General features: G+C 38.5%; 1 protein-coding gene and 1 non-coding gene across 4 annotated transcripts in view; both read right to left on the bottom strand.

The window, feature by feature from the left end:
* The window catches only part of TRAPPC11 (trafficking protein particle complex 11), a 52,965-nt gene that overhangs the window by 2,903 nt on the left and 27,628 nt on the right, over positions 1-22,434 (bottom strand). For 2 of the 3 annotated variants that reach the window (XM_032298736.1, XM_032298737.1), the window contains 11 exons: positions 18,840-18,995; positions 17,177-17,364; positions 16,448-16,596; positions 16,144-16,265; positions 15,467-15,586; positions 12,613-12,678; positions 12,346-12,502; positions 7,951-8,062; positions 5,217-5,308; positions 3,643-3,776; positions 2,037-2,204 (listed from right to left, as the gene is read on the bottom strand). In XM_032298736.1, coding sequence (XP_032154627.1) covers positions 2,037-2,204; positions 3,643-3,776; positions 5,217-5,308; positions 7,951-8,062; positions 12,346-12,502; positions 12,613-12,678; positions 15,467-15,586; positions 16,144-16,265; positions 16,448-16,596; positions 17,177-17,364; positions 18,840-18,995 — 1,464 coding nt within the window. The remainder of the gene's footprint in view (positions 1-2,036; positions 2,205-3,642; positions 3,777-5,216; positions 5,309-7,950; positions 8,063-12,345; positions 12,503-12,612; positions 12,679-15,466; positions 15,587-16,143; positions 16,266-16,447; positions 16,597-17,176; positions 17,365-18,839; positions 18,996-22,434) is intronic. The other variant, XM_032298738.1, reaches the window with a different exon arrangement.
* Positions 4,250-4,351, bottom strand: LOC116565319. Its single transcript, XR_004275382.1, has one exon. It is a non-coding gene; the product is annotated as a U6 spliceosomal RNA (small nuclear RNA).

Below are 22,434 nucleotides of genomic sequence, written 5' to 3'. Positions count from 1 at the left end.
CTGGACAGCACAGCTCTAAAGTTTAATACACGTAACTGGGCCTAAAATTTTAGTCAGTGATTGTCCAATAAATGGGAAAGGGTAATCCTCAGCCACTGCCCTTAGTGTGACAAGTAAAAATAAAATGGTAGACATTCATGGTATACAATATGATGTTTTGAAATATGTACACTGTATATGCGCTGTGAAATGGCTTTATTTTTTTGGACATGGGGTCTCACTGTTGTTGCCCAGGCTAGAGTACAATGGCGCAATCTTTGCTCACTGTAACCTTCACCTTCTGGCTTCAAGTGATTCTCCTGCCTCAGCCTCCCATGGAGCTGGGACTACAGGCACCTGCCACCACACCTAGCTAATATTTGTATTTTTAGTAGAGACAGAGTTTCCTGTTGGCCAGGCTGGTCTTTAATTCCTGACCTCAGGTGATCTGCCCACCTTGGCCTCCCAAAGTGCTGGGATTACAAGCATGAGCCACCTTGCCCGGCCAAAATTTTTTAATTATACGTTTTTCCAACTAATAAAAAAGCTGGCTCTGAGGGGTCCAGTCAACATTTTTGGCAGCAGTCAAGTTGCTAGAAGGTGGTACCTGCACTCAGAAAAGGGATCTCTGCAGTTAAAAAGGATATGCTAGTTATGTTAAAACTTATGAACGTTTATTTTCTGGAAACTTTCCTTGTGAATTTAAACACTACCCAGAAGAGGTTTACCTTGAGAGAAAATCAAAAGACTGAATTAGCGTTAGTTGGGATTACGTCTAGGTCTTCTGAGCACCACAGACAGAGGAATAAAAGAGATTAACTGACGGAACCAAAAATCTCTCCTTTTCAATATTAGTTATTCTAGCAACCCCAACAAGCTATTTCTGTGCGGCTAGAATATGATCAAGTCTACATATGTCTAAATGATTCAAACGGTACTTCTAAATTTAAAAATAGTAAACTTCAAAAAGTCAAACAGCTAAAGGGACATTACAGAGGCCACTGGTTCCCCTCTGTGCCCCCACCCAGTCGTGAGACTTCTCCCCTACAGAGTGACTTCACACATGACAGTGTAGGATGGCAATGGAAGCGTCATTAGACCGAAGTGACTAGGTGAAAATGTTAAAAAGCCACCGTTTAAACACAAGCAGATCCAAAATTATGAGATTTTTCTTTTACAATTTAAAAGTATGGTGTGGAATAGGAGCTTGGGAGGGTTAATGATTTTTATAGAGATGGAAAAAATATTGTATAAGTCTGGAAATATAAAAGCTGGCAGAGTACGGAGGATATATTAACAGATAATTTACCAAATCCTGGATTATATAAACAAGGAACGGTTCCCCCAAACTTGAATAAGACAGACACAAAAAAGGAAGTAGTGAGCAATACAAACTGTCATTCCAAAAGAGAGTACGAACTTCAAAGAGGGCACACAGCAGTGACATACGTTTATGTATGTGGAGTTACAGAGGGACACCAGAACCCTGTGGAAGGATGGCTCTGATTTCAGGTATCAGGGTGGCAATCAGAGGTGGACTCTGAGCTAAATGAACCACTCATCCCTCCAATTTGCTTGCTTACACACTGCCCGTCCTATGTATTCTTTTACTGCGGGAACCTGGAAATTGTGTAATATTTAAAAAATGGAAACATTAAACCAGAGTATAGTTTCTGAGAGATGATCACTTTCAGAAGACAGTTACATCCAGTATTACAGAGTTACAGGGAAGTCTGGGGATATTTAGTTAATTCATTTTGATGACTATAGTTATAAACAAATTACAATTTTAAAGTATACTTCACTAAGCCAAAGAGAAAATATGCAATATTATAAAGATAAATCATTATTTACCTAAGGAAATAAAAATCTTTGAAATTAGATTCTATAAAAACTAACTCTATAGAAATGAATAGCAATACTGTCAAACACATATGATAAAAGTCAAAACTATCACTGTTGGTCTCAAAATACTGTTCAGGGAAGTTCACATGAAAAAGAAGTCTGTTTGTTTTGAGGAGATTGAATTTAAAAAGCAGAAAATTTCTAAGCTTTACCTTGACAAAAATACTGGTAGGTATAAAACGCCTGAGCAGCTGATTTGTGAAGTTAGGAAATCTAAGCAAGTTGATGCTGAGAGATGGCAGCTGCTGGTATCCAGCCATCAGAGGGTAGAAATTATATAACATCTCCTGCTCTGTGCCGGGTAGGATACGTAATCGAATCTGCAGCATAAAAAGTCATAGGGAAAGATCATCAAATATACATACATGCAATATCTATATGTGGTTATCCTCAATTATTTACATAAGATTGGGTATCCAAACCTTTTTAGTGAAATATTCGCTCTCTCCTAGTCCATCTTTCAAAATGTAGGGCTAATTAGTATGAGTTTAGAACAAGGCAGACAGGAAATGTATAAAAAATATATGGAGGATTTCTCAGTTTCTACCAAGATCTACAAAGGTAACTTATACCTCCTAAACATGAGAACACTAGACAGGTTAATATTTTCTCTGTCTTAGCCCAGGTAGATTTTAAGTTCACAATATGTTAAGGGATAATTTGGAGAAGAGTGTCTACTTGTAGACATTATGCCAATATAAAACAAATTAGTTCTAATTTGTTCAGTTGTTTCTGTTTTCTCTTAAGGATTTTACCTTTGTGTCATAGTATGTAATTGCAGGATGAAAAAAAAATGTTTTGAAAATCTTTAGCAATACTTTTAAAAAGTATACAAACTGGTCAGATTTTGGCATCTTTGTATTTCCTTTTTTTATATATATATATTTCCTACTATTTGTAAGTCAACACCTGGAAAAAATCAAGACACTCAAGAAAAAAAGCTTACTCATTTGTAAATAATACAGCTGGTATATTTGATACCGTATATTATAACTATAAAACAGTACCTGAACATACAGCGTATATCATATAACATTCTATTTTGCACTGAACAACAAACAGCACTCAGAATCTGCAGAGCGGTTAATAGGGTAAACACTTCTGGGTGTTAAGCCATGCTTGTTCTCTAATTATGCCTTGTTAATTAGAAAGTCTTTCCTGACTTTGGGGGGCATCTCTGCTATCCCTCTCACAGTGGAGAACAGGACTCTCACTGAAGCATGGTTTTGCCTGGGTGTTTTGTTTGCGCATTTAAAAACCTGATGAACTTTTCCAACTCTGATTTGACTGCATGAATCAAAAAACCTAGGTAACTTATAGAAACCTTTCCTGTATCTAAACACAGCAAAGGTTCTATGCAAAATCAAAATCTCCATGAAACTGTACTGATAGAAACATAGGCTGTTAATATTATTACAGTGAGGTCTCCAGGCCTCCCACTGACGCGCGCACGCACACATACACACACACATACACACACACACACACACACTCACATCAGTAATAAAGGAGAGATTTAAGTTTTCCAGGAATTATAATACAGTCCAAGGATTTGTGGACTTTTGTAAGAAGAACCCATACGTCTGATCTCAATGATGTGACAAGGGTAACCCACCTTTAGAGGGAGCTGTACTTAAGGTGCTTAAAAATTCCCTATTACCAAAACAACAGGGACCACAGTCAGCTTTACCCAGTTCATTCATAAATTCCTGGACACACTTTTGTGTCAACATAAGCAGCACAAGATATGACCTGTACCTGTTTGAGACCTGAGAACATGAAGGCATCACTGGGCTCCACAGAAATTTCCACATCTTGAACTAAGTCGGTCTTATTCTGTAGGTGATACTTGACAGGCAAGGACTCTCTGACTCGCCCAAATGATGGCAAATCTACAGAGAAAGATGACACATTTCTCTTGGTTTAAAAAATAGCTCACCATTTATGCTTCGTTTTGTAAAGGAATCTCATTCAACGGACATAGTATCATTTAAATGAATGAAGTTACAGTGTACTTGCCAGGTAAGAAAATTCTTTGATTGGGCAACAGCGACAGGACTATGATAAGACAGGCTAAGGAAATAAGTGTTCTTCTAAAAATGACTGGCCTAGACAGGGTCTTGGCTAGCAGGAACAGAATTATATTTTAGGCATCATTTTTTAAATCTATAAAAGATTTCCCAAAATATCAATCATGGTTCCTAAACTAGAATAAGCAAAAGCTGTGTTTTAGTGAAGTTGTAAGTAAAACTTTCATTCATGCATTTATGAATACACTGTTGTTTGGGTGCGTGTGTGTGTGTGCGTGTGCGTGCGTGTGTGTGTGTGTGTTGGCAGTTCTGCCATTTTATTTTTCCTGAGATACAAAAAGATGGAGTGCTTCATGAATTTGAGGGTCATCCTTGCACAGGCCATGCTAATCTCTGCACCACTCCCATTTCGGCATATATGCTGTTGAAGTGAGCACTACATACAGTTTTTTCAAATTATAGACATTAGGATAACCAAACAGTTAATAAAGGAAAGTTTCTCTTCATAAAGTATTCCAGTAAAGAAAGAATGATGGACAGATGTTATCTGCCTCCTGGTGGGAGCACACACCATTTATGAAGTATTCTTGTCAAAAACTTGACCCTGAATCTGTTATCAAGCCTATAGACAAGGCAATTTACAGGAACAGAGAAACATTTAAAAATGACACCATGCAATCTGCAATATTCAGCCTATGGGAAACTCTATAGGACAAATGACTTAGTTTCTTCAGCAAGGAAGAGATGGAGGTAGGAAGGAGAAGGACAGGGTGGTAGAGAAAGTGGTATTAGAAGAGGTGATGGAGGGGTTAATGGTGGGAGTCGGGGAGAGGAGAGAGGGTATGGGAGAGGGAGAGGTAGTCAGCCTACCTGCCTACCTATAGGTTATAGATGGATAGTATGAGACTTATCCATCAGTTGCAGTGTATAGACCTCAAAATAAACTGAAAAAACATCCAAAGTTAACTAGGAAATTTTCAACATTGGAATTTGATGACATTAAGACATTACTGCTAATTTTTAAAGTCATAATAATGGTACTACAATTATATATTTTTAAATAGCCATTATTTTTAAAACGGACATATGAAAGTATTTATGGCTTGAAATGGTATCGAGGATTTGTTTCAAATAACAGGGGTGGGAGGAGTGTGTAGAGGTAGGGATGAAACAAGACTGGCCATAACCGACTTTTACAAATGTTGAAAAATTTTCATAACTGGATGTTAAAATAACTCTTAAAAGTTAAAATAACTACTGTTATTGGATCCTTCTCATCAAGTAAAATTTAAATTCTGTTACCTGCATTGACATGGAGAGGGATAGTTTCCACAATCACATGTGGCAGAGTGATGACAGTACTGATGGTGGGGATGTTCTCCATGGCTGAAGTCCTGTGACAAAAGAGGTCATCGTTTAAACTCACACTTTCCAAAAGAAGTTAATAAATCAAAACAGGAAATGTGTACTCACCAACTAATTTCAAAAGAAATATGTTACTTATCCATTTCCCAAAATATTATTATTATTATCATTATTTGAGACAGAGCCTTACTCTGTCACCCAGGCTGGAGTGCAATGGCACAATCTCAGCTCACTGCAACCTCTGCCTCCTGGGTTCAAGCCATTCTCCTGCCTCAGCCTCCCGAGCAGCTGAGATTACAGGTGCACACCACCACGCCCAGCTAATTTTTGTATTTTTAGCAGAGATGAGGTTTTGCCACGTTGGCCAAGCTGGTCTTGAACTCCGGACCTCAGGTGATCCACCAGCCTTGGCCTCCCAAAGTGCTGGGATTACAGGCATCAGCCATCATGCCCGGCCTCCCAAAATATTATTAGTGGAAGTGGTTTTGTGAAGTTAAGAGCTTTTAAAATTCCACGTCTGAATATTTCCAGTTAACAAATGGTTATGACCCAGGGCTGCTGTGTATTACCAGCGGGGGATAATCATTATGCACACCATTTAATATAGTGTTTTGGTAGCAATCCTTTCTCAATTCAGGAACAGTGCAGTGATTTACATTATAACATAAATTCCTTCACTCACTGAGAATGGCTTACAGGTGGGCCTGAGACCAGTCTGACGAGCACTGTTGTAACTCACTACAAGTATATAGCAGAAACTGAGGAACTAAAAGTGTTTTACTATCAACAAACATGGTGGTATTCCCATATTTAGGGAGCCAAAGTAACATCATGAAACTGATAAGTATTTTCCCTGTGGTATGGTTAAAGGTGGGAACTACAGGGGTGGTGCCAGGGAAATCCCTGTGAGTCTAGGGGCAGAGCAGCTGACATTATGTGCAAATTATCAGAGAGCAAAACCAACAGGCAAAGAATCTAAGCCCTCATCAATAATACATGAATACACCTCTGTCGTAATACTGCAGCATGATGGAATAATTCAGCAAGGCCTTAAACATGCTGTTTTGACACCTACAATCAAATAAATAAAACTAAACATCAATATAGTAAATTCAGGAATGGAGAAAAAGAAAGACAAGTTTATTTACTTCTTAGTAATATTATATATTTTTCCATTCTTAAAAAGTTTCTGCTTTAGTTCCTAACATGGTAAATATTTGTGCATATAATTCACATAAATAAGCTATTTAGGGTTCTCAATGAGTTTTCAAAGTGTAAAGGTGTCTTGAGGCCAAAACGTTTGAGAACTGTGGGCCTACAGTTATTTTTTAGTTTCTGCCTTTGTCAGGCTTAGGGATGGGTGCTCTTCATGAACAAACCCAGGGAATTTTCCTTCTTGCTCTATGCTTTGCGTATAACTTATAACATGAAAACAATAAATAACACCATGTAATATATATGCTAAACATATATTCTTTGAAGCTAATCTCATAAATTTCCTCCAGTTACTGGATTTTTAGGTTAAAAATTTTCCTTTAGTCAATTTTTATCATTTATAACCTTTTTGTGACAGCCATAACATTCAGATCTTTCTACTAGTTACTCTGAGTTGTACAAAACATTCCCTTAAAACCAGTATCTTCTGATTCCTTTCTCATTTTTAAGTAATACATGTTATTCCCTGTTTTAGAATTTTTGAAAGTAATTAAGCCATACCAAGAGGATAACACATGAATACCATCTATCTACTTCCCAGTCTAAGAAAGAAATTACAACGATACAACTGAATCTTCTTGCAGAGCCCTTCCTGCTTGTACCTCCCCACCCGAAAGGTAGCCACTATCCTGAATTTGGTATTTATCATTCCCACGTATTTTATACTTTTCCAAATTACGTATGTAGTCCTAAGAAATATATAGCATGTTTGACATGTTTTTCAATGTCATATTAATGCAATTTATTCATATTCTCATCAGTAGCTTGCTTTGCTCCCTTTACCTTAAGATGTTGATACGTGTAGCTCTGGTTCATTCACCTCACTGATATGTAGTATTCCATTGTGCGAATGTGTCACAATTTATTCTCTTTTCTATTGATGGAAATTTAGTTTTTTTTCCACCCCCCATTTTTTTAACTATTACAATCAATGCTACTATGAACTTTTTTCTTTTTTTGAATCAGGTTATTGCTCTGTTGCCCAGGCTAGAGTGCAGTGGCACAATCCCAGCTCACTGCAACCTCCACCTTTTGGGCTCAAGCCATCCTCCCACCTCAGCCTCCTGAGTAGTTGGGACTACAGGTGTGCATCGCTGAGCCCAGCTAATTTTTGTATTTTTTCAAACTCCTGAGCTCCAGCAATCCTCCCATCTCGGTCTACAAAAGTGCTGGGATTAGAAGTGTGAGCCACTGCACCCAGCCATGAACATTCTTATACATAACACCCTTTGTGTACAGATTTAGTTTGGCTAAAATGTCAATAGCATGTAAGTCACAAATTGTGACAAGCACAAATTCAGGTTTAATTATCTTTTTCAGCTTTGTGTTCACATCCATGTGACTTCTGCTCTTCAGAATGACAGAAACTCTCAAATATTAAGTGACAAAGATGAATAATAAAGATATCAGAATAACAAAGACAATGAAGAAAAGACCAGATTGATATAATTTTTACCTTTTCCAAGAGATAATATAATGGCCGGTTGCTACTCCACCTTCAACATTTCCAAGAGATGGGCATCGAAGACAAAAACATTCACTAGCACTCTCTCCAGTCTGTAAGACAACTACAGGGAAGAGTCTTTATACTCTATGCAATGGTTTCGTCTATGAAAGGAGAGTTTCACATCCAAGTAATATAACAAATAAAGAATATCTCACCCATTATATGTTATTTATAGAGACTTACAAGGTAGGGCTCAGAGATGTTAAATGACTTTTTCAAGGTCACAAAGTCCACTGTTTTTGTTAATGTATCAATATTCCATTATAGTAAAATCCAGCAAGGCATCTATATATCTGCGAGTCAGTCCTATGGAAACTAATGAATGTGGAAAGCTTAGAGACAGAATAAATATCTTATGGTGACTGTTTTTCTTTTTCTAAATTATTTCACGCCTCCAAAGTAAATACTTTGGGGTAGAGAAAAAGAAAATAGAAAACTTACGCTACCCTTAAAGTACTCAAAATATCATTCCAGAAAATTGTGGCTTTCTCTTAATAAACACACACAGGTTGACCATCCCTAATCTAAAAATCTGAAACCAAAATGCTTCAAAATCTGAAATGTTTTGAGTGCCAACATGACACAAAAAGTTATTCTACAAGGAAAGGCATCCAGGCGTGGTGGCTCACAACTGTAATCTCACTTGGGGAGGCCAAGGCAGGAGGATTGCCTGAGCTCTAGGAGTTTGAAACTAGCCTGGGCAACAAAAGGAGACCCCGTCCCTTTACATAATTAAATTAGCCAGGTGTGATGGTGTGCACCTGTGGTCCCAGCTACTTGGGAGGCTGAGGCAGGAGAATAGCTTGAGCCAGGGAGTCCGAGGCTACAGTGAGCCATCATCCTACCACTGAACTCCAGCTGGATGACAGAGTGAGACCCCGTCTCCAAAATGAAAATAAAAATTTTTAAAAGGCCAGGCACAGTGGCTTATGCCTGTAATCCTGGTACTTTAGGAGGCCGAGGTGGGTGGATCACAAGGCCAAGAGATCGAGACCGTTCCGGCCAACACGGTAAAACCCCATCTCTACTAAAAATACAAAAAATTAGCTGGGCATGGTGGTGTGTGCCTGTAGTCCCAGCTACTCAGGAGGCTGAGGCAGGAGAATTGTTTGAACCCGGGAGGCGGAGGTTGAGGGAGCCGAGATTGTGCCACCGCACTCCGGCCTGGCGACAGAGCAACACTCCCTCTCAAAAAGAAAAAAAAAAAAAATTTTTTTTTAAAGACAAAATGTTCTTTAAAGCATTTCAGATTTCATATTTTTAGATTAGGGATGCTCAACCACTAAGTATAATGCAAATATTCTGAAATCTGAAACACTTCTGGTACCAAGCATTTCAGGTAAGAGATACTTAGCCTGTATTACTAACAGCACTCACACCGCCTCATGTGACTATTCACCTCTGTGCAAGAATGCTTTCCTCCTGCCAATTTTACAGTCAATTCCCTGATGACAAGATAAGCGCCCATTCAAACCAAGTCTCCTCCACCTTTCAGTTCTCCAGAACCTGCAATGTCGCTCCTTTAAATGCAAGCAGGCAACAGTACTTATTTAATGGCAATTTTAGCAATCTGTGAGTGAAATTCTGAAGTACAACAACCGGCCAGGTGTGGTGGCTCATACCTGTAATCCCAGCACTTTGAGAGGCTGAGGTGGGCGGATCACAAGGTCAGAAGTTCGAGACCAGCCTGACCAATGTGGAGAAACTCCATCTCTACTAAAAATACAAAACTTAGCTGGGCATGGTGGTGTGCACCTGTAGTCCCAGTTACTCGGGAGGCTGAGGCAGGGGAATCACTTGAACCCAGGAGACAGAGGTTGTGGTGGGCAGACATCGCACCACTGCACTCCGGCCTGGACAACAGAGCCAGACTCTGTCTCAAAATAATAATAATAATAATAATGAACAAAGTGTCTAAACATTAGGTTATTTTTATGGTTTTCTAATGAAGAAGGTTGTGACAGATTAATGGAGGTCTGATTGTGGACAGACAACATTAGAGAAAGGGAAAAAAGCTGGATCAACCTTTGCTTTAATTAAGAATTTTTATGTAACGTTAAAGACTTGGAAAATATATTGCAGCCCAGTAAATAAAATACACATCAATTTGAACCTCTAGAGATCACCTTTTAAAAAACCTGGGCCATTCATATTAAACTCTGCCAAAGTTCTCCTTAATTCTAAGAAGTTAAACAAAATGATCGTTATTTTTATGAACAATTAACATTAGGATCAATTTGTGACAATGAAGTGGTATACTGCTGGTTTTGAAGACGGAGGAAGGAGCCAGGCACAGAGGAGTGCAGGTGGCCTCTAGAAGCTGGAGAAGACAAAGAAATAGATTTCCTGAGAGCCTCCAGAGGGAACACAACCAGGATGACCCCTTGTTTTTTGGACTTCTAACCCGCATAACTTTAATATAGTTAAATCTATGTCATTTTAAGCCACTAACTTTGTGGTCATTTGTTACAGCAGCAGTAAGAAACGAATATACTAGAAGTTCAAGCCAGAGATTATTGCTTAATTTAGTAAACACTTATTAGCTAAGTACTACGATGCTGGCAATATGAAGATGAGTGAGACACAGCTCAGGTTCTAAAGGAACACACAGTCTAGTAAGGAGCCATATTTACAAATAGTAATTGCAATGTAATGGAATAAGTGTAACAATGTAAGTATGCGCAAAAAAACGTAGGAGTAAAGAAGGAAGAGTACTTAGCTCTGCTTGGGAGGAACAAGAAGTTAAAGTTTACATGAGCCCTGAAGAGCAAGCCAGAGTTCAACAGTTTGAAAGGATGAAAAAGGTTTTAGACAAAAGTTCCAAAGATATGTTCAAAAGTAGCTGGGGGCAATGATGGACGAATGCCCTGAGTTTGTCTTGGTTGAAACCTGGGAGACTGCACAGGGCAGTGGAGAGCCTGAGGTAGAGGCAGCTGGGAAGGTCAGCCAGAGCCGGACCAGGTGAGGTCTCGCAGCAATACGAAAGGCTGACTGGGGAAAAGAATGACTGCCAAGGAAGAAACCAGTTAAGAACCTATTTCTGTAGACCGGGTGAGAAAAATGGTAAGATGGCACTGAGATTGGAGATGAAAAGCTGAATTCAAAAAACGTTTAGAAGGTAGCACTTGAGCTCAGCAATGGATGTGGATGTGAAGGACTGTAGTTTTTCTCTGCCGTTTCCAGCTTGGATCAAGGGTACTTACAACGACCCCTCCAACTGGACATGGGAATGCAGGCAGCCTGAGATCGTGGGGCAGCGGAAGACTTGTAGGAACCAAAGACAGGATACTGGAAATGACCAACACTGAAAGCAAAGGAATCAGCAAGAATGGACAAACAACCAGCTTTTACTAAGCTGTCAGAAGAGGGGCACTGAGCTAAGAGAGTTCATATTCTCCCATATATACGACTCGATTATTTCACATACACCATCCTCTCTGCCTCTAAGAGGTGATGAAATGACCTTTTGAGTTCACAAAAGAGCAAGTGGTAGGGCTGGAAACTGAATCGAGCTCAGTCTGACCCTCAAGCTCATTATTCCCAATTAAAACAGTAAGGAAAAAGGGAAGGAAACAGAAAAACACAGCAGGACAGAGAAGATGATTTCCAAACATACAAGAGAAAACCAAGTTTCAAGAAGAGATGAAAAAACAACTCATGAAGACATTGTGAAAGCAAAGATATTATTAGTACTTTTTAAAACCAGAGAGGTATTGTCCTGGGTTTGAATCAGTCTTACAAACTGTTTTAGCGGGAAGACTCAGAAAATGTATCTTCTACTTTTCTATATTTGCCAAAGTATCTTTAAGAAATATCTTTTCTAGGGGAGGGATAACATGGCGAGAAATGTCAGATATAGGTGATGGGGATGGAGGCAGCAAACCACGTTGCCATGTATGTACCTATGCAACAATCCTGCATGTTCTTTACATGTACCCCAGAACAATTATATATATATATATACATATATATATATATATGTATCTTTTCTCATTTCAAGTTATGAAAAACAGTAAACATTAAGAGTCAATGAGAAGAAAAGCCTTTAAAAGTTCAAAAATGAAAAAAATTCTTTTCGTGAAGTACAGTTTCAAAGTACAACTTCCTTAGAGTATGAAAAAAATCGGATCTTTAAAAATCAGGTATAGTCAAGCAAATGGTATTATAAATGACACCAATTCCACCTTAATTCCATATGCATTTGCTTTCGTGAGTATAGGGCTCCAGTTCCCTCACTTAGTAAAAAGCGAATTAACTCCTCCATTGCCAGCTTACACACACACACACACACACACACACACACAATTCTCCTGCTCTTTAAGTGGAAATGGACCGACTTCTCACCATTTTCCACCTGGGACTCTAGCTGGTCCACTGTGGACATGGATGGAGCAAGCTGGAGCTCACTGGAAACAATGGTGAGGGCCCAGGGTGAGGCACTTAGGACGTCCGTCATCAACAGAAAGGGGATGTCAGCATAAACCCTTTCCAGGTGCTCAAACTGTCACAAATGAAGATAAAAGGTCTGTCAGGAATTACTTTAATCCATGTTATCATTTCAGTCCATTTCTATAACTTAAATGACTTCTAGTATGCCTCACAGGAACATACCTTGGTAGAAACAAATTTAACTGCAACGTCAAATGGAAAGACTGTTTCTATTGTTACAGTTTCATCCTGCAAGAAAATTTAAAAAGCACATTCAATGGATTCTCTAAATCTTTGTATATAAAGTTTTAAAAAACAAAATCTATCACTGATCAATAAATAATCCCAAATTATACACACTAAGAGAGAAAGGCCTTTCTTTTAGATAATGTTTGTAAAAATCTGTGTAGAGAGAACTGAGTACTATTTTTTTTTTGGAGACAGGGTCTCACTCTGGCAACCAGGATGCAGTAAAGTGGCACCATCACAGATCACTGCAGCCTCAAACATGTGGGCTCAAGTGATCCTCCTGAGTAGCTGGGACTATAGGCGCACATCACCATGCCTGGCTACTGTGTTTTATTTTTTTAGAGATAGGGCCTTGCTATGTTACTCAGGCTAGTCTTGAACTCCTGGCCTCAAATGATCCTCTTGCCTCAGAACCCCAAAGCGCTGGTATTATAGGAGTGAACCACAGCACCCAGCGAAAGTGTTTTCTTATACAGTATTTATCTCTGTATCTAATAAAGTGGGTAAGGCAGGCATCACCACCATTTTACAGAGGAGGAATCAGATGTTCCACAAAGCTAGGGTCTTCTTTTGTCTAAGTTCTTACTACACCTCAACTCAAAATGACTGATAATAAAGATAATATGAATGTAATATGACAGACACTGCTATCATCACTACACATGTATTACATAATGTTCATAATCACACAAAGAAACAAGTGCTATTATGATTGCCATTTTAAGATGAGGTCACATAGCTGGAAACTAACAAAGGCATAAAAGCAGAATTGAAACTGTCATGGAGCCTACACTCTTAACCAACATGCTATATCTCCCTTCTAAGAGTCTGTTAGAAAAACAATGGGGGCTGGGCACGGTGGCTCACACCTGTAATCTCCGCATTTTGGGAGGCTGAGGTGGGCAAACTGCTTGAGCTAAGGAGTTCAAGGCCAGCCTGAGAAACATGGCACAACCCTGTCTCTACCAAAAATACAAAAAATTAGCTGAGCACGGTGGTGCACACCTGTAGTCCCAGTTACTTGGGAGGCTGAGATGGGAGGATTGTTTGAAACCAGGAGGTGAAGGTTGCAATGAGCCAAGATTGCGTCACTGCACTTCAGGCTGGGCAACACAGTGAGACCCCATGTCAAAAAAAAAAAAAAAAAAAAATAGAAAAAAGAAAAAAAGGGGGGGCGCTATTTTATCTTTCAAAACAAGTAACACGACCTCTTGGTAAGAAATCTTTAAAAAAGGTCATACTGGTTAAAAGCTCAGACTGTAATGCCAGGCACAGCTGAATTCTAATCCTGACTTGATACATACTTACTAGCTATGTGACCTTGAACCTAATGATGTGACCTTGGGAAAGTTACACAGGTTATCTGAAATGCTGGGACTAGAAATGTCTCAGGTTTTTGGATTTTGGAGTATTCCCATGCTTACTGGTTGAGCATTCCAAATCCAAAATTCTCCTGGAAGCATTTCCTTTGAGTGTCATGCTGGCGCTCAACAAGTTTCAGATTTTGGAACATTCTGGATTTTGAATTTTCAGATTTGGAATGCTCAACTCATGTGGTCTCTTTAAGTCCCAGTTTCATAATCCTCACAGGAAGGTTAGAAACATTAAATGAGATAATACATATAATGTGCTGAAAGTGGTACCCTCATCTCCTAAGTTACCATATGGGACTCTATGTATTACACCAGGCTATGAGAAGTTTTCAACAGTACATGACATGCCTTTTCTTTCACTTGGGAAATACTAACAATTCTGAGATGGTTTTCTTTCCCAATGACCTGTAAATAGCCAAGCTGTGCAGTACCAAAACTACAGCCCAAACTGTGCAGTAACAAAACAAATCCCAAATTGCTAGGCCTTCTCCTCTGCTGGGCTGAGGACCCAATACCTAAGAGAAAGCTAAAAAAACATTACTGTCAGGACCTAGGAGATACTAAATATCATAATGTTCTATTATATACAGCACAGTAAATCTATTTAAAAACATGGGCTCTTAAAAATCTCTATAAATAGAAAAGAGACCAATAAGGAATACAAAGAGTTGGCAGCTGCCTTCCAGTTGTGAACTGTAACTGTGATCGTTCCTATTTTCACTTTTATGTGCCCTTATCAAAAACAATTTTTACAAGTATTTTTTAATACTGAAAAAGTTTTTTCAAAGGGAGACCTCCTTTTCTCCAGAACCTCCTATATATAAGTCAACTTACAGATTTTATCTTACGTGTGATTTGCTTGAGATCTCAAACATGCTGATCCTCTATATGAAAAGCCATACAGGCCAGGTGTGGTGGCTCACGCCTGTAATCCTAGCACTTTGGGAGGCCAAGGTGGGCAGATCACCTGAGGTTGGGAGTTCGAGAACAGCCTGACCAACGTGAAGAAACCCTGTCTCTACCAAACACAAACAAAAAATTAGCCAGGCGTAGTGGCGCATGCCTGTAATCCCAGCTACTCGGGAGGCTGAGGCAGGAGAATTGCATCAACTCAGGAGGTGGAGGTTGCAGTGAGCCAACATCACGCCACTGCATTCCAGCCTAGGCAACAAGGGCAAAACACCATCTCAAAAAAAAGAAAGAAAACCCATATAAGCCAATTTTCTATTTAATGTTTGAGCAGTGAATGCCAGCCTAAACAAATCTCAATATAAGTGATTTTTTTAAAGTTTAATTAAAATTTATAATAGACTATAAGCACCTAAGCTGCTTATTTTATAAGTAAACTAAAATAACACAAAATGAGAACACTCCACATACGATGCTTCATACAGTAGTTAAAAAAAAAAAAATACCTTGTGACACTTGCAAACAATTTCTTTTTCTTCAACAGTTGTATTGATCAGGTAAGAAACATATACAAGAAACATTCTTGAACCCACTGTGCCACAGCGAACATACAACATTTTTTCCAGCTATAACAAAATTAATGTTGTGATTTAATTAATATTACAGACATTGCCTCTTGATATATATTCTCAGATAATGCTCCCACCTTCTAGAGTTTACTATACCAACTGGCTAAATTCTTTATAACTTTTACAGAATGTTACAATGTAACTGATCAGATTCCCACTGTATAAGAGTATCTGATTATCTGGACACAGCATAAGAGTGGAATCATTACTACTGCATCTCTTAGAAATTATTATTCTCAACTTCCATAAAATTTTTGTATCTCGTTTAGAAGCAAAAGTTAACTGAGAAGTTACTACATTAAGTTACAAACAACAGTTATTTTATTAGCCAACTAATTCATATTAAGCATGTTTTCTAAATTCCCCTGTAGAAAAGCTGCTTAAGACATTTTATACATTTAAGTATGCAAAATGTGTATGAAATGTTCATTAATTAAATCACTTTTCAGTCCTAGAATTTGCTGTTAAAATGCTCTGAACTGTTTGAAACTCACTATATATTCAAAACTACAAACTAATTGATTTCTTCTCCGGTCCCAGTTGACCAAGTTTACCTGTTCCCCTGGATGTAAGTCTCCAACAGGAATGTCAGTGAGTAAAGCCGGGTAGGATTCATCACACAGTTCTGTCCCATGAAGAGTCACATGAGTTTTCTGAGTTAAATTGGCATCTTGTCCTAAAAGAGTTAATGCTGATTGGTTCTTCAAAATAAGAACTCAAACACTAACCCAATAATCAATACTGTGTGAAGAGCACTACGTCATACCTTCTTTTAAACAAAAGTCCTAGCGTTGACATCACTGATGCATATTTTATGTTGGATTAATACTGATCAAACTTTCAAAAAAGAATGCATACCTGGTTTTAAGCCAGCAGTGAGCTTCACATCTCTGATTTGGGTCTTTTCATGAGATTGAACAGTCACAACCAAACAATACATTTCATTAGTCAGGGCAGGGGGCTCGTGTCGCAGATGTACAGAAATGTTTGGAACTCTGGAAATGATCCTTTGAAAAGAAACCTTAGCTAAGTAACTGATTAAAAAAAAAAAGAGCAAATAAATTATTTAAATAAAGTATTTAAAAGAAATAAGAGGCTGGGTGTGATGGCTCACACCTGTAATCTCAGCACTTTGGGAGGCCGAGGCAGGAGGATCATTTGAGCCCAGGAGTCTGAAACAAGCCTGGGAGGCATAGTAAGGCCCTGATCTCTAGAAAAAACACAAAAATTATTCAGGGATGGTGGCACCTGGCTGTAGTCCCAGCCACTGGGGAAGGCAAGGGTGCACACATGTTGCATTCAACTAAATCCTTTAACAAAAGGACTCAAAATAAAATTACGAATTATAATTTATGTCTGGTAGGTTTCCTTAGGTACCATTAAAAAATAAAATATGCAATTAGGGGATTTAGTCAAAATCATGAAGGATTTTTTTTTTAATGAATAAGCAAAAAAGGGTCAAGGCTGTAGTGAGTTGTGATCACACCACTGTACTCCCGCCTGGGCAGGAGAGAGACCCTGTCTCAAAAAAAAAAAAAAAAAAGAAATAGGATGACCTTTAGCATCAGCTTAGTAAAGCAGACTTACATTGTGCTTGCCTGAATTATTATGCTGTCCCAGTGAACTTCATTGTCGGGTAGCTTAGGTCGCCTTTTGAAAGACCGAGCTGCCTGTAAGGCTTCTTGGGAGGAAGCAGCATCTCCTCCTCCTCCCTGCCAATTTAAAACCACACATCTTCCCATCTCATTGCCCAGAGCAAGATCCACTGAAGTAATCTAAAAAGAAGGATGTCAGAAATGCCATTTCACATGTGGTTGTCACCATCCCCTCTCACCAAAATTACACCATAGACTACTACACCATGGAGTTCCTCTAGAGACCCCCCAGTGTGATAGAAGTCAGAACACCTGCTGTTAGAGTCCTCCTCTGGCTGAGACATAAACTAACTGCACCCTGGGTTTCAACTTCTTCACCTTTAAAACAGAGATAATAACCTGACCTTCTACTGAGAGGCTGATTGTACAGCAGCAGTGTTATGAATTCAGCATCTGGCATAGTCCCTGATATAATGAAACTCAATTAGTGGTGCTGAATGAAATCAATATTGTGATGGCTATAGATACATCATAACCTAATTTCTGATTCCACAAATATTTTTCCTGAAAATACTTATAGTATTAGTAATAAAATGCTTTATTAATTGCATACATGTTGCATTCAACTAAATCCTTTAACAAAAGGACTCAAAATAAAATTACGAATTATAATTTATGTCTGGTAGGTTTCCTTAGGTACCATTAAAAAATAAAACATGCAATTAGGGGATTTAGTCAAAATCATGAAGGATTTTTTTTTTTTTAATGAATAAGCAAAAAACTTTGGATACTGGTTAATAATAAAATCAACATGTTCATAGAAACTGTTATGGGAACACTGGTGGTACAACTATATCTTAGCAATGGTCCCAAGTGTAGATTAGCTAACCATTCCCGTTCATGTCATGAAAAGCAACCACTTACTGTGTGCTAATCACTATTCCACGCAAGTTACATTAACCAGCTGATTTAATCCTCATGAAATCCTCACAGGTAAGTACTCCTATGATCCCCATTTTACAGATGAATACACTGAGAAGACACATAGAAGCTAAGTAACTCCCCAGGGCCACAAACTTAATAAGCTGGAGAGCTGCAATTTAAACCCATACCATTTGGCTCCAGGGTTTCTGCTTAATAAAGATATTACTTAGATCCCATATTTCTAAAAGGCATTTCAATTGTCTATACTGTATCAATCTTTACAAATACATATGTTCATTTTTCTTTAAAAATATGTACTCAGTAATGTTTAAACATCAAAAGATAGTTATTCAGTCTGAATAACATAAAAAATATATTTGCTATATTACATAATATACATTAAAATTCCTTAACTGATTACGTAGTCATTAAAAAATGAGACTGGTTTTATGTACTAACAAGAAATAATGTCTAATATACACTATTAAGTGACAAAAGCCAGCTACGGTTTATTCTCAATTTTATTAATTGAAAAAATTTTAAACTACAAATATGTTCACAGAAAAATGTCTGGAAGGAAACTTCCGAAACTATAAAGAATGGTTTCCTTTAGGAAGTTCTAGTAGAAGATTTTCATTTTTTACGTAATAAGCTTTTGTATTATTTACAGTTTTCTGATATAAACATACTACTTTTATTAAAAATATTTTTAAACAAATTTCATAACTAACCTCGATTTTCTTTCCCACGTCTTCAGTTTTTGCAACAAATTTAAATAACAGTTTTCTTGTTTTACCAGGAACTAAGCACATCTTTCCTTGAGTCAGATTTTCTAAAACTTCACTTGCTTTGGATGCTTCTTCTATTACACAGAACTGGTTGTATTCCTGAAAGAGGTGAGCAGGGGTCATCAAATGTCAGACGTCTGCCAACACTGAATGCCCAGTACTTTGGAGCTCATTTAGTTTTAACACAAACACTGAAGCATTGTGAAAGGTTACCAATAAAAGAAAGTATTTTTATCCCAAATAGAGGCACTTACCCACTCACTGCTGCCACAATAAAACAGTTCCCTACACACAAACTGTTTCCTGAAAATATTTAGCTAACCCTCTCCCAGAGAGAGACAGTTTGTGCTTTGTTGCACTGCACACTACTGTTTATCACCTCCTTTCCTTGAAGAACCTTTTTTTTACTTGGCTTCTGTGATGCTATCATCTTTCCTGTTTCTCTTCCTGCTTGGTTACTTCCTGTTTTTCCCACCTGGAGTGCAGTGGCACAATCTCGGCTCACTGCAGCCTTAACCTCTTGGACCCCAGGGATGGTCCCACCTCAGCCTCCAAAGTAGCTGGGACCACAGGCACATACCATCACACTTGCTAATTTTTGTACTTCTTGTAGAGATGGAGTCTCACTATGTTGCCAAGGCCTGTTTCAAACTTCCTGGATTCAAGCGATCCTCCTGCCTTGGCCTCCAAAAGTGTTGGGATTACAGGCATGAGCCACTGAGCCCAGCTCCATTCCTTTGCTTTCTTTCAGGTCTTCATTTCTCTCTCTGTTCACTTCATTGGAAAACGTATTTGTTTCCACATACTCCATACCATTGTTGCTAGTATCTCCCACATAAAGTTGTCCTATTCTGTCTTATTTCCTTAATTACAAGCTTATATCCACAACTGTCTAGAGGACAAGTCCACTACCACCTGAAACTCAGTATGTCCCAAGTGAATGTGCATCTGCTTTGCCAGAAGAGAACATGCCTTATAGATGAATAAAGGAAGATATCTTTCATGTTTCTATCTACGGAATCACCATTCTCATCTGTTCAATAAATGAAATAAACCTTTCCTAGCAAGAGCCACCTTCTATCCCAGCAGATAAATTGTCGTCGTAGAAATTCTTACACAGTTCCAATTTTATACTTTCCTAACAATTTTCATTTCTATTCCATGCTTCCAAAGCCGATTCTACTTTTTTCCTTATGATTTATATGGTGAATTTCTTTTCTTTTCAGATGGAATCTCATTCTGTCACCAGGCTGGAGTGCAACGACACAATTTAGGCTCACTGCTACCTTCGCCTCCCAGGTTCAAGCAATTCTTCTGCCTCAGCCTCCCAAGTAGCTAAGAGTATAGTCACCCACCATCATGCCCAGCTAATTTCTGTATTTTTAGTAGAGATGGGGTTTCACCATGTTGGCTAGGCCAGTCTCGAACTTCTAACCTCCAGTTATCTGCCTACCGTGGCCTCCCAAAGCGCTGGGATTACAGGCATGAGTCACTGCACTTGGCCTGTATCTTGAATATAATCTAAATTGTAAAACTAATTGCTTTATATTCAATTTTAACATTTTAATTAGTTTTTAATGATAGTTTGTTTGTTGTTAAAAAAAAAAAAAAAAAAAAAGGAAAGAAAAGAAATGAAAGGGTAGACTACTGAGGGAAAAGTAAAATAAGAGTCCCCTTACATGAGCCCAGGAATTTGAGGCTGAAGTGAACTATGTGATCGCATCACTGCACCCCAGCCTGGGCAACAGACTGTCTCTTTAAAAAACAAGACAAACCAAACAAACAAACAAAAAGAGTCCGTGTGTTGACCCTCTAGCTTCATAATGAACAAAACAAACCCTGCCCTTCTGTCCTTGTGGAGCTTAGATTCTGGTAAGGAAAACAGGTAATTTACCGAATAATCACACAGACAAAGGTGAAGCCACAGTGTGATTAGTACACAGGCTATGAGATCCTGGCTAAGTGGCTGAGTCTAAGTCAGGAGAGGCTTCCCTGAGGAAGTGATGCTTTTAAGTGAGAAAAGACAAAGAGGAATGAACTAGTCAGAGAGGAGAGCAATCCAGTTCAGGAAGAGGAAAGGGCATGTACAAAAGCTCCTGTCCTTCATTCATCCTATCCCCACTTTTCAGCTTCTATGTGTACTCGGCAATCCAGGATTATCTATTTTTAAATGCCTCTTGTATTCCTAAATCTCCATTCTCAACACCAGTATCTTAATCGCAGTCCTTGTACTTTTGTACCTGGATTAATATAAAGAGACTCTAATTGGCTTTCATGATATTATTTATTTCTATTTTGCTACTAGAATAAAGTTTATTAAAACGTTAGAAATAAATTTCATGCTTTTGCTTAAAAATTCTCAACTTGCCGGGCATGATGGCTCACACCTGTAATCTCAGCACTTTGGAGGGCTGAGGTGGGTGGACTCTTTGAGCCCAGGGGTTCAAGCCCAGCCTGGGCAAAGCAGCAACACCCCGTCTCTCTAAAAAAAAAAAAAAAAAAAAAAAATCAAAAATTAGCTGGGCATGGTGACATGTGCCTGTAGTCCCAGCTACTCAGGGGAGGCTAAGATGGGAGAATCACTTGAGCCTGGGAGATCACGACTACAGTAAGTCAAGATGGTGCCACTGCACTCCAGCCCAGGAGACACAGACACCTTGTCTCAAAAACAAACAAACAAAAACAATAAAATAAAATTCTCAAGCTGATTAGAGGGAATCCTTGAGTAAGGGTCTGAAGTTGAATAAAACATCATGATCTTCAGGTGACCCAGCTTCATCTAATCATTTCTATTACAGAGACATTTCTGACTTCTTATGAATCAAATCCTAATAAAACAGATAATACCGTTTCTTTATCACCAGCCAATAAATAGAACACAGATAAAAGAATGAATACGTCTTGAAAGACATCTGTTTACTAGCCTATCCCTGCTTAACTCTGCAAGGTTCCTTTAAGCCACTTGGCCTTATTTCCCACTACCGAGCATTATAAACCCTCGATTCTAGAGAGGTTTGACTATCCCAGAAACACAGAATACGCTCTTCTGTCTCCATGCAGTGTTTTCTTGTCGCCAAACATGTTCTCCCCTCCCATCTTTTTAGACCTATCGTAATTTCATCTTCAGTCCTGGAACTCCCTCCCTTTTCTCCGGCGTGCCTACTACAGCTGTACTTCTTTCTAGCCACACTGTGTAATTTAGTCTTCATTACCTACTTGGGCAATCGTTGATTCTGTCCTGGACCTTGTCCCCCAAAATGCCTACATTTTAATGAGGTCGACATATGCTATACTCAGGTACAGAATGTTAAGAATATTGTAACTCTCAATAAATGCTTGTTGGTTAAAGACTCACTGTACTTTCTGGTAATCAAAAGTTGATCATCTACTAATTGAATTCATAACAGAGTTGTAATCAAGTGCTTGATTATATACTACATCATGCTTCACATATATTCAAATGCAGAAAATGATTCAAACAATCCCAATTCTGCAAGGAAAAAAAGTTGCTTATATATTTGTGCACAGAAAATGTCTA

Source organism: Sapajus apella, unplaced genomic scaffold (genome assembly GCF_009761245.1).
Source record: "Sapajus apella isolate SASKATOON/1434 unplaced genomic scaffold, GSC_monkey_1.0 scaffold39, whole genome shotgun sequence".
In the NCBI taxonomy this organism is placed as follows: domain Eukaryota; kingdom Metazoa; phylum Chordata; class Mammalia; order Primates; family Cebidae; genus Sapajus; species Sapajus apella.
Note: the sequence above shows the minus strand (reverse complement) of the source record. Positions and strands in the feature narration are given on the sequence as shown.